The following is a 12,533-nucleotide window of genomic DNA, read 5'->3' as shown; positions in this document are numbered from 1 at the left end:
GTGGACGCTTGTAATTCCAGCTATTCGGGAGGCTGAGGCAGGAGAATTGCTTGAACCTGGGAGGCGGAGATTGTTGTCAGCCAAGATTGGGCCACTGCACTCCAGCCTGGGCAACAGAGCAAGACTTCATCTGGAAAAAGAAATGTGTGCATATACCAGATGCTCAGGTCCCTCTCCTAATCAATTAAATCAGAATCTCTGCAGTAGGGTCTAGTTAATAGTATTTTTCCCCCCACAAAGTTCTACCAATGATTGTGATGTATGATTAAAGTTGGGGACCATTAGTTGAAAGAAGAATGAGAAATAGGGAATATAAACCTGATAAATAGGCCGGGCACGGTGGCTCACACCTGCAATCCCAGCACTTTGGGAGGTCGAGGCAGGCAGATCACCTGAGATCGGGAGTTCTCAAGACCAGCCTGACCAACATGGAGAAACCCCGTTTCGACTAACAATACGCAATTAGCTGGGCGTGGTGGCGCATGCCTATAATCCCAGCTACTCTGGAGGCTGAGGCAGGAGAATCACTTGAACCTGGGAAGCGGAGGTTGCAATGTGCCAAGATTGGGCCATTGCACTTCATCCTGGGCAACAAGAGCTAAACAAAGAGTCTTCATACCATGACTCACCCTGGGAGGTTTTCCTTCCTTCTATCCTTTCTGAAAGGTTGAGCAAGAAACAAACAAACAACAACAAAAAACAAAAACAAAAAAACTGATATATCATTGAAAGGGCCATTTGATTATTACCTAATTAGTGGATAATGTACTACACAAGGAAATATGAGAGATTTTGCTGTCTTGCTCTGAGACAGGTAGAAATAAGGTACTGATCTAAAGAAGTTGCAGAACACCGGCCAGGTGCGGTGGCTCACGCCTGTAATTCCCACTATGGGAGGCCGAGGAGGGCGGATCACAAGGTCAGGAGATCCAGACCATCTTGACTAACATGGTGAAACCCTGACTCTACTAAAAAATACAAAAAATTAGCCGGGCGTGGTGGCGGGCACCTGTAATCCCAACTACTCCAGAGGCTGAGGCAGGAGAATGGCGTGAACCCGGGAGGCGGAGCTTGCAGTAGCCGAGATCGCGCCACTGCACTCCAGTCTGGGCGGCAGAGTGAGACTCCGTCTCAAAAAAAGAAGTTGCAGAACACTGAAATTCAGAAGTAGGGACATGCATCACATGGTGGGCATGGCTTTAACATTTGAGACAGTCTTATTTGTCACAGGCCCATGTTTGTGGTGTTTCTAATGCTCCCAAACTGGAAGCAGATTCAAAATTCGTGATTCTCCCACCAGCATTTGCTTAGTTCAGGAAGCTGTGGGGAACGGGTACTATTCTGGGGGAAGAAGGCAACTGTTGAGAGTGAAAGACCTTGAGTTTCCATATCTTTAGGGAAGGGTCTGGCACTTCTTTGGGATTCTTCATACCCTGACTCACCCTGGGAGGTTTTCCTTCCTTCTATCCTTTCTGAAAGGTTGAACAAAGAAGTAATGACATGTGGAGTGCCTTGCATATTGTCCCTTTAAAGTCCAGGAACAGGGGGTTAAGATGAGTACAGCTGATCACACAAAACCCACAGCTTTCTGCAGCTACTAAACATTTGAAATATAGGACAATACTATCCAAAGCTACTACAGTGTGATATAAGGTCCTATACATTCTTGAGGCTGCTTCCCCATTTCTGTTACTCCACTTCCAGCTACTGTTCTCCTTGTTCCCTCAGTTCCAGCCACATTGACCACTTTGCTGTTCCTTGACTAGTACCAGGTATCTCTCCTTCCTACAAACACCTCAGGGCCTCTTTACTTATTCATTTTTTATTCTGCCTACAATCCCCAAAGGCCCACTCCCTCATCTCCTCATCTTTTTTAAAATTTCAACTTATAAATGAACATTCTATGATTATGTTATTTAAAATAAGAAATACAAAGCCTATCTTTCTTTTCTGCTTTATTTTCCTCCCCAACATTTAATATTATCTTACATCATAAAAGATATATATATATATATTGTTCCCTTATTAGAAAATAAACTGTGAGTGCATAACTTTTTGTCTGTTTAGTTCACTGTAATATTTCCGGTCGGCGGCCGGGCGCGGTGGCTCACGCCTCTAATCCCAGCACTTTGTGAGGCCGAGGACGGGCGATCACGAGGTCAGGAGATCGAGACCATCCTGGCTAACATGGTGAAACCCCATCTCTACTAAAAATACAAAAAAATTAGCCGGGCAGGCTAATTTTTGGCGCCTGTAGTCCCAGCTACTCCGGAGGCTGAGGCAGGAGAATGGTGTGAACCCGGGGAGGGCGGAGCTTGCAGATGAAGCCGAGATTGCGCCACCGCACTCCAGCCTGGGCGACTAAGAAGTCTCCGTTCAAAAAAAAAAAAAAAAAAAAAATTCTGGTCTAGAAGACTTTCTGGAACACAGCATGTGCTCAACAAATATCTACGAAAATAAAAAGGACTGGAAAACAGGCACTGGCCTCGGCCGGAGCTCCTGTGATTTCAGTTGATAGGTGAGGTGCCTAAGCCTTTCAATGCTGAATAAAATATAAGGATTCCTCTTTAATGTACATGAAATATGTTTAAATCATAATTCACAAGTATTCTCACTGATCTTTACAACACTCACACAACTATGAATTGCTGTTATCTCCCAACTTACAAATAAGAAGCTGGGTGTCAAAGAAACCAAAATCTCGATCTCTTGAAGTGGTCATTTGTTTTAGAGTTGGTCTCCTAATTTCAAAACTGGAGTACTGGTGTAAGTCCCATAGGCCAAACCCACAAAAGAGAAGACAGGTAATGGTGGGTTAAAAATAGATTACAACAAATTTTTAAAAAAGAAAAAGAAAAATGGATTACAAAACAAAAATATTAAAGACAAATAGAAGACTATCTAGAAACAAATGTTATTTCTGAGATTAGTGGGTCTAATGGAACAAGAAATTTATAAAGATAACAGAAAAGACAAGGAGGTCTCTGCTTGGCTCATAGGCAGGGTATATTTGTGTGGGGAAATGGTTCAAACAGGAAGGAACTCTAGAGAAGCTTCAAGACAGGGAAAACAATGCAAATTCGTAAAGACATAAAAAAGATTTCAGGGGGCCGGGCGGTGGCTCAAGCCTGTAATCCCAGCGCTTTGGGAGGCCGAGACGGGCGCGATCACGAGGTCAGAAGATGAGGACCAATCCTGGCTAACATGAGTGAAACCCGTCTCTACTAAAAAATACAAAAACTAGCCGGGGTGAGGTGGCGGGCGCCTGTAAGTCCAGCTACTCGGGAGCTGAGGCAGGAGAATGGCGTGAACCCGGGAGGCGGAGCTTGCAGTGAGCTGGATCCGGCCACTGCACTCCAGCCCGGGCGACAGGAGCGAGACTCCGTCTCAAAAAAAAAAAAAAAAAAAAAAAAAAAAAAAAAAAAAAAAAGATTTCAGGGGAAGTAAGATCTTGGGATGGTCCTCAAAGTGTGGACAAAACTGACTTTACAGAAATGGAGGACAGCTATAAGAAACATTTCAGGAAATAATAATTGTACTTTGTGAGCCTAATATTATTTCATTCCTTGACTGTATCAGTAACAGTACTAATTTCAGATTGAATAATGTTGGTGGATCTAGTAAAGCAATAGACTTCTTCTTTCTTTTTTTTTTTTTTAGTTGGAGTCTCGCTCTGTTGCCCAGGCTGGTGTACAGTGGTGCCATCTTGGCCGACTGCAACCTCCACCTCCTAGGTTCAAGTGATTATCATGCCTCAGCCTCTGGAGTTGCTGGGATTATAGGCACGTGCCCACCAGGTCTGGCTAATTTTTTTGTATTTTTAGTAGAGACAAGGTTTCACCATATTGGCCAGGCTGGTCTTGAACTCCTGATCTTGTGATCTGTCCACCTTGGCTTCCCAACATACTGGGATTACAGGCATGAGCCACAGCGCCAGTCTAGCAATAGACTTCTGCAAATGTTTCCAGCAACATTTTGGAAGTTGGAGAGAAGACAGTCACTGGTTTTGTCTGCAGACTTGGCTCCTTAACTATGCTTGGCACCTTAACTGTCCTTGGCTCTCTGAGCTCATAAATTCAGCCTAGATTTTGTGCTTTTTCATTCACATAGGCCCATCTAAGACCTCCAGCTTTTTAATGAGAAAAGATTGACTAATACCTAGAGAAACAACAAAGGTGTTAGGTTTCATGATTCTGGTATCTGATAGTCTGTAGCACAATTGGGACTTGTATTTCCACACTGATTACTGGAAAAGGCAAAATGGTTTTCCTAGCCTAAACACTGGGAGACTGCACTTCTCTCTTGGAGAAAAAGCCTTCCCATGACTCTCCTGCCTTCACATTTCAAAATATTGCCTTTTGTTTAGAATTTCCCCCTTATTACAGAAAAAACCAGTAAGGAGAATATAAAGTAAGATGAAATGTGGAGCTGACTCAGAAAAGAAACAGACCTACATTCTAAACTCTTAACGGAGGAAAATTTTGATCATGTTAAAAGTATGGTAAACAGAAATGCCATTCTTTATAGTGGTGAGACATTAAAGGTGAGAGGAAAACATGAAGCATAATCAAGTTACATCTTAGAGGAACTTCATAAGACAGGTGTGAAAGTGGGGAGAAGTGTGGAGTACTTTGGTCTACCTAGGACAAATGTAAAAGAAAGTAATTAGTAGAAAAATTCCATCTGCCAGCATGGCATGTGGATTAGCAAGGAATGATCCAGACCTCATTTCTAACTGGTGGGAAGAGGTGATGTAAATTGGTTCTTATTTCTTTCCTTCTTCTTTCTCCATTTTAATCTCAACACCTTTAGATCATTTTGTGCAAATTAGGCCTAAAGTGGAGGTAGCAAGAAAGCACATTCCCAGCATTCATGTTACAAAAGAAAAATTGAAAGAGAATGCCACCTGGATTACATGCGTCACTGAGCATCCTACCAGGAGGCCTGAAAATTGTAGTGTAACCTGTAAAACGTCCAATGATATTTCAGTAGAGGTTGATAGGACTTTTACTTTAAAGAATACTTGGTTTTCTAGACAATAACTTACTCAACAGGGGATCCTCAGTGTTGAAATTGAGTCCGAATAAGTGAAATATGCACAATAAAACTCCCATTTTGTGTATTTGACGTTTGTAACATAAAATTCTTGGTAGCAGATAATATTGGAAATATCATAAGGCCACAATGTATCTACTGCATAAATTAAGAAGCATTTATGAAAGGCTTTAGGTTAAAGCTAACTGAACGTTTCAAAACTGGGGATAAACGAACGTCAGTTGTTTAGGAAGTGTGGGTATCTCTGAAAAGAGTCTTTAGGGTGTGGGTCAGGAAGAACCTGGTGGAGTTCCAAGTGGACGAACCAGAGAGGAGCTGACTTGGAGCTCGTGTACTTGGTGACGGCCTTGGTGCTCTCGGACACCGCGTGCGTGACAGGCTAACCGCCGTCTGGATCTCCCTGGAGGTGATGGTCGAACGCTTGTAATGCGCCAGGCGGGAAGCCTCGCCAGCGAAACGCTCGAAGATGTCATAACGAAGGTGTTCAAGATCCCCATTGCTTTGGAAGAGATGCCGGTGTTGGTGGACCTGCTTCCGCACCTTGTACAAGTACACGGTGCAGCTCTCCTTGCAGCTGCGCTTTCGCTTCTTGTCTTAGTAATAGCCTCTTTGGAACCCTTTTTCAGGGCTGGGGCTGACTTGGTGGGGTCAGGCGTGCTGTAATTTAACTGCAGAAAAGGTACAAAGAATAGGAAAAAGCGGCCCGGCGCGGCAGCGCGCGCCCGTAATTCCAGTAGTTTGGCAGGCGGAGGCGGAGATGGGCGGATCACTTGAGGTCAGGAGTTCCAGAGGAGCCTGAACAAAATGGCGAAACCATGACTCTCCAAAAAAATGTAAAAAATTAGCTGGGCGTGTGATGCAGGCCTGTAATCCCAGTTACTGGGGAGGCTCAGGGAGGAGGATCGCTTCAGCCAGGAAGGCGGAGGTTGCGGTGAGTCACGATCGCGCCGCTGCGTTCCAACCTGGGCGGCAAAGCCAGACCCTGTCTCAAGGAAAATAAATAAATAAATAAAAAGTGGCCGGGCGCAGCGGCTCACGCCTGTAATCCCAGCACTTTGGGAGGCCGAGGCAGGCGGATCGCCTAAGGTCAGGGGTTCAAGACCAGCATGACCAATATGGTGAAACCCCCGTCTCTACTAAAAAATACAAAAATTAGCCGGGCTGTGGTGGCTGGCGCTTGTAATCTCAGTTACTCAGGAGGCCGAGGCAGGAGAATCACTTGAACCCAGGAGCGGACATTGCAGTGAGCCGAGATGGCACCACTGCACTCCAGCCTGGGCGACAGAGGAAGACCAGGTCTTTAAAAAAAAGAAGAAGAAAAATCTGTGTGTTGTAACTCCTATTCACGAATTCTTATGCAAATGAGGTGATTAATACACTAGTGTGTAGGACTGGTGGCGATTCTAGATGACGTCACATGCAATTTTGTCCAATCCAAAGAAGCGTGTTTCATAACAGCGATTCCATTGGTTTAAATAAAACTGTAATTTGAGCCAATGGCACAGCTTTATTTTCGCGCCCAGTATTGACTATAAGTAGCGGAGCTCTGGCAAAGTTCTTTAATCTCTTCTCAGTCTGTCTATTGATCGTTTTCTTCATCATGTCGGGACGCGGCAAGCAGGGAGGCAAAGCTCGCGCCAAGGCCAAGACCCGCTCTTCTCGGGCTGGTCTCCAGTTCCCCGTGGGCCGAGTGCACCGGCTGCTCCGCAAGGGCAACTATGCTGAGCGGGTCGGGGCCGGCGCCCCGGTGTATCTTGCAGCGGTGCTGGAGTACCTGACCGCCGAAATCCTGGAGCTGGCGGGCAACGCCGCCCGCGACAACAAGAAGACCCGTATTATCCCGCGTCACCTGCAGCTGGCCATCCGTAACGACGAGGAGCTCAACAAGCTGCTGGGCAAAGTGACCATCGCTCAGGGTGGTGTCCTGCCCAACATTCAGGCCGTGCTACTGCCCAAGAAGACCGAGAGTCATCACAAGGCCAAGGGCAAATAAGGTCTCCATAGCATCACTTTCCAATACAACGGCTCTTTTCAGAGCCACTTACTATTTCTGCGGGAGAGCTGGGCCACTGGTTAAACATTCGGAACCTTTATTGTGAAAAGAAAAGCATTTTTCATCTAGAGCTTAGTAATGACTTTAGGGAAAACCTTACAGGATTCAGGTGACTGGTTTAAGTCAGAATGTGCTTACAAGAGTGTTTGCTGTGTTTATTCATCTCGTGTTATATGTACTAGAGCCAATAAGAAAAAAATCCAGGGCCAGGTGCAGTGGCTCACGCCTGTAATCCCAGCACTTTTGGAAGCTGAGGCGGGAAGATCGCTGGAGCTCATGAATTCGAGATCTGCCTGGGCATCATAGCCGATACAAAAATTAGCCGGGCGGCGTGGTGCATACCTTTAGTCCTAGCACTTAAGAGGCGGAAGTGGGACAATCGTTTGAGTCGGGGAGGCTGAGGCTGCAGTGATCCGAGCCCGCGCCACTGCACGCCAGCCTGGGTGACAGAGCGAGACTCTGACTCGGGTAAAGAAAAAAAGGAATCCAGTACAGAATGACAGTCATATCAAATTGGCCATATCAATGCCGAACACGGTAACGCCGAAGTAGCTGGCGCCTAAATGGCTTAAACCGGGAGAAACCACGTACTGATGATGGAACAAAACTGACCAATCAGATTTTAGAGCGGGGTTTTTAAAATTTAAGAAGCTTCTTTGTAGCTAGGCGTCAGACAAAAAGTTTGAAACTAACTTCTTAAAAAACCAACTGTTGGAACTCATGCCTTGCGTTTCTCGATAAGGGTAGACGGAGGAAAACTGCCTGTCTGATCTAACACGTTGTGCACAGCAATTTTTTAGAGATCTCTGAGTGGCTCTGAAAAGAGCCTTTGGGGCTTTGTTGCGGTTTTCACACGCCAGCTTCCTACTTCTTTTTGGCAGCCGCCTTCTTGGCCTTTGCAGCTTTTGGTTTTGCTGCTTTGGGTTTAGCGGCTTTGGGCTTTGCCGCTTTCGGCTTAACTGCCTTGGGCTTGGCAGGACTCTTGGTTGCCTTTTTAGGTTTGGCCGCGGCCTTGGACTTCTTAGGGCTCTTCGCCACTTTTTTGACGCCAGCCGCCGCGGGTTTCTTCGCCTTCTTCGGAGTCTTCTTCACTGCCTTTTTCGCCCCTGCAGCCTTCTTGGGCTTCTTAGGCGTGGCCCCCGCGGGCTTCTTAGCTTTAGCGGCGCCTGCCTTCTTGGCTTTGGGCTTGGCTTCGCCAGAGGCCGCCTTCTTGTTGAGTTTAAAGGAGCCAGAAGCACCAGTGCCCTTGGTCTGCACCAGGGTGCCCTTGCTCACCAAGCTCTTGAGGCCCAGCTTGATGCGGCTGTTATTCTTCTCCACGTCGTAGCCACCGGCCGCTAAGGCCTTCTTAAGAGCTGCCAAGGAAAGGCCATTGCGCTCCTTAGAAGCAGCCACAGCCTTGGTGATCAGCTCTGAGACTGGGGGCCCAGTCGCTTTGCGCTTAGCCGCGCCGGCGCCGGCCGCCTTCTTAGTTGCCTTCTTCTTAGCGGGGGATTTCTCCACAGGCGCTGGGGTGGCTGTTTCGGCAGGAGCGGTTTCCGACATGGTAGCAAGAAACTGCTAGAAGAGAATAAGCTCAAAATCCAAAGAGCAAGTTTTGCATTGCTGCTATGCTCGGGCCCCGGGCTTATATAAGCCGGCGCTGCCCTGTGATTGGTGGAGCGTCCAATCCGCCGCCCTCTGGCCGCCGCCACTCGCGGTTGGACTCCCAAATTGTGTTTGTTAGTCCTCAAAATTTGATTAAATGCTTAAAACAACGGTACAGAATTTGGCACTTTGAAGCTCCAAAGGAGGAAAACAGCCTCCAGGTTCACATACTTGTTTGTGTTTTCACGAATCTCGTGCAACTGATGAAAGATATTTTTAAAAATCCCTTCTGTTTTTCATAAGAATCCAATGGGCTGAGGGCATCATGTTAGTTAGTAGCGTGTCGCGATAAATTTCTATTAAGTATCCGGTGAAAGTTATTTTTTAAAATTTGCCCATGAGTTCACGCTTTGATTTTTGCAAGAGAAAAGACACTGGGTTCCTTGGTTTGGGCATGAACTTTGTTTCTAACTGTAGCAAGTAACACAGGCACAGGACAGCTGGTTGCCTGCAGCCCCAACTTAACCACACAGACTTGACTTTACAAACTGGTTCTGTGTCCTAGGAGTTTCCATGTGCTGATGTCTTTACAGAATGGGATTTTGCAGCTTGGAAAAGTTCCACTGTCAGAGTGACTTCTTCTGCATTGCAGCACCAGTAATTCAAGTCGCTTTGACTTAAGAATCCAACTACCGAGATTCAAATTCAAACTTAAATGTGTTATGTTTTCTAATTGAAGTGTTTTCCCTTTTTAGTTCCTGGGCAAACCCATTAAAAAGGGGAAGAAAAATAATATAGGTAATTCAGTTTAGAGAAAATTCAAACCTGCGGAAAATTATTCAAGAGTGCCCTGTTATCCTCAAATACACAAACTGTTTAGGTGACCCAGGATTCTGTTAGGTTTTCAAAATGTTCTCACTGCTCCCCCTGAATCTCCACCCACATTTAACAAGCTGCACCATCAGGAATACTCTCTTCTATAAGCAGCCAGGATACATCAATATGGGTATTTTTGTGTGTTTAAATGCTAATATTTTAGAAGAATATCTGGCTATTGACTGAAAAGGTTGGATTGGATATTGAGTGACTTCAGATTATAGAAGTTCAGAGGAACTCAGGAAAACACAGGCAAATACATTGAGGTTGAAATAAATGGTGAAGTTTACGATTTATGGGATGTGGAGGGGATTGGACAGGATGCCTGGATGATAAAAATGATCAAATGATAATTTGGATTCCTAATGAAATCAACAGTCACTTATTTCTCACCCTTGAAATGCTGTGCAAGAAAATTTAAAGTAGCCAACACACTTCATCTTCTCTCTAAGAACTCCTGGAGAGGTTGGCAGACTATGGCCAAATCTGGACAATGGCTTGTTTCTGTATGGCCCTCAAGCTAAGAAGTCTTTACATTTTAACAGTATTGTTTAAAACAAAAACAAAAACAAAGGCTGGGCACGGTGGTTCATGTCTGTAATCTCAGCACTGGGGAAGACTGGGATAGGTGGGTTGCTTGAGTTCAGGAGTTCAAGACCAGCCTGGGCAACGTGGTGAAACCCTATCTCTACTGAAAATACAAAAAATATTGCTGGGTGTGGTGGTGCATGCCTGTAGTCTCAGCTACTTGGGAGACTGAGGTGGGAGGATCACTTGAATTCATGGTGTCAAGGCTGCAGTGAGCAGTGATAGCACCACTGCACTCCAGCCTGGGCGATGGAGCAAGATGCTGTCTCGAACAAGCAAACAAACTAAAAACTAAAAAGAATGTGTTACAGAGACTATATATAGCCTTTAAACTCCAAACTATTTATTATCTAGCCCTTTTGCTGTGTTATAAATTTATCCACAGAGACGCAGATATTGTATAGGCCTCTTACCGAACAATGCAAATTGAGAACTAAAGTAAAGGAGATCTTCACAAGAAAATGTTCTAACCAAGCACTTTCTGCTGTTCCAAACACAAAACTTAGAAGGTCCAGGAGAAAAAAACCCCAAAACTCCATGCGTAGTGGGAGCAGGGGTATAACAATAAGGGCTGACACTCATTCAGCATTTACTACCTGCCAGGAAGTAATCTTAAATATGTTCTACAGGTTTCTATTAATTTGCCACATTTACAGCTATACAGCATGAGGCCCAGATAGAGAATGAACAACTTGCCAAAGGTTATACAGCTATGAAGTGGCAGCTCTAAATTTTAAACCCAGAAACATGGCCTCAGCTCCATTATGGAGGGAAAATCCTTGAAGAGGTGAGAAGAGAACTGTCTTTGAAGCTTGGAAGAGGCAGTGTCAAGTTGTTCCTACACCTAGCAGACAGCCACTAAAAGAGCTCTAAGTTAATTGTGGGAAGAGGCTTCTGGCCCCATGGATCAAAAGTGGTTTGTTGTTGTTGTTTTTCTGAATCAAATCTTGTTTCCGAAAACTGTATATGCTTATCCAACCCTTTAAATGTGAGGACTTTTTTGCTCATCTGTGGTGATGGATATCACAAAAATTATGCACAGATCTTTTCTTCTTTCTTTCCCTTCCTTCCTTTTTTCTATTTATTTATTTTGAGATGGGGTCTCACTCTGTCACCCAGGCTGGCATACAGTGGCCTGATCTCAGCTCACTGCAACCTCAGCCTCCCAAGGAGCTGGGATATTTTTGAGATGGAGTCTAGCTCTGTAGCCCAGGCTGGAGTGCAGTGGTGCGATCTTGGGTTCAAGCGATTCTCCCGCCTCAGCCTCCCGAGGAGCTGTGATTACAGGCGCCCACCACTATGCCCAGCTAATTTTTTGTGTTTTTAGTAGAGATGGGGTTTCACCATGTTGGCCAGGCTGGTCTGACCTCAAGATTCACCCACTTCCTTCCTTCCTTCCTTCCTTCCTTCCTTCCTTCCTTCCTTCCTTTTCTTTTCTTTTTTTCTTTTCTTTTCTTTTCTTTTCTTTCATCAGCTATCCTTAGTGATCTTGTATTTTACGTGTGGCCCAACACAACTCTTCTGCTTCCAATGTGGCCCAGGGAAGCCAAAGGGCTGGACACCACTGCATGCCTCTTTGCAAGAGTGAATCCAATATGAGAAAGAAGGGAAGGCACAGATACATGGCTGAGCTGGCTGAGAGCACTCGGGAGAAAAACTGCCTTCACATCTCTGCCAAACTCTAAACAGCTGGAAATACTGGACAAGTTTGGTTAGAAACCAGGAAGAGCTTTAAATACCACTTGAAGTTTAATACGCAGACTGATTCTCTCGGAAAAAAAAAAAAAAACCAAAAAATAAAAAACAAAACAAAACAAAAAACAAACACAAAAACACCTCATGAAAATCCAAATCCACAATCTATGACAAACATATTGTGAAATGACAGGAAAGTACTTTTTAAGGTCCACTTACAGAGCTAGAAGCTCATTTCACAGATGACAGCATGCCGTAGGTTAAAGTATTCCTCTTCAGAGGCCCACTACCTAACACATGGCTTGCTAAACATTACATTGAAACAGAACAAAAGTGTCGAGCTTTTGGTCAAAACTGTTACTTGCATGGGGTACAATGGCAACTTTGTTACATGCATATGCTCCATGGTGATCAAGTTACATGGGGTATACGAGAGCTAAACAGCTTCCGTTGTACCAATTAAGTAACGTATCATTCATTCTTTCGTCCCTTCTGAGTCCTGATTGTCTATTGTTCCACTCTCATGTGTGCAGTTTTTAGAGCCTGATTTTTTGGTTTTTTTTTTGAGAGGGAGTCTGGTTCTGTAGCCCAGGCTGGAGGATAGTGGCGCGATCTCGGCTCAATGCAACCTCCGCTTCCCAGGTTCGAGCGATGCTCCTGCCCCAGCCTCCGGAGTAGC

General features: G+C 45.1%; 2 protein-coding genes and 1 pseudogene across 2 annotated transcripts; 1 reads left to right on the top strand and 2 right to left on the bottom strand.

The window, feature by feature from the left end:
• Positions 1–5,272: 5,272 nt before the first annotated feature.
• On the bottom strand, positions 5,273–6,657 carry LOC108540118 (histone H2B type 2-E-like; annotated as a pseudogene).
• On the top strand, positions 6,562–7,194 carry H2AC16 (H2A clustered histone 16). The gene has a single exon (XM_017889150.1). The coding sequence runs from the start codon at positions 6,656–6,658 to the stop codon at positions 7,046–7,048; it is 393 nt and encodes a 130-aa protein (XP_017744639.1). The 5' UTR covers positions 6,562–6,655; the 3' UTR covers positions 7,049–7,194.
• A 727-nt stretch (positions 7,195–7,921) lies between these two features.
• Positions 7,922–8,776, bottom strand: H1-5 (H1.5 linker histone, cluster member). Its single transcript, XM_017889148.1, has one exon. The coding sequence runs from the start codon at positions 8,651–8,653 to the stop codon at positions 7,973–7,975; it is 681 nt and encodes a 226-aa protein (XP_017744637.1). The 5' UTR covers positions 8,654–8,776; the 3' UTR covers positions 7,922–7,972.
• Positions 8,777–12,533: the final 3,757 nt, after the last annotated feature.

This window comes from Rhinopithecus bieti, unplaced genomic scaffold (assembly GCF_001698545.2).
Source record: "Rhinopithecus bieti isolate Rb0 unplaced genomic scaffold, ASM169854v2 scaffold_18466, whole genome shotgun sequence".
NCBI classification, from domain to species: Eukaryota; Metazoa; Chordata; class Mammalia; order Primates; family Cercopithecidae; genus Rhinopithecus; species Rhinopithecus bieti.
This window is presented reverse-complemented; position numbering and strand designations above follow the sequence as displayed.

Coding starts and splice junctions, on each gene's coding strand:
- H1-5 (XM_017889148.1), bottom strand. CDS start 8,653: ATGTCGGAAACCGCTCCTGCCGAAACAGCCACCCCAGCGCCTGTGGAG.
- H2AC16 (XM_017889150.1), top strand. CDS start 6,656: ATGTCGGGACGCGGCAAGCAGGGAGGCAAAGCTCGCGCCAAGGCCAAG.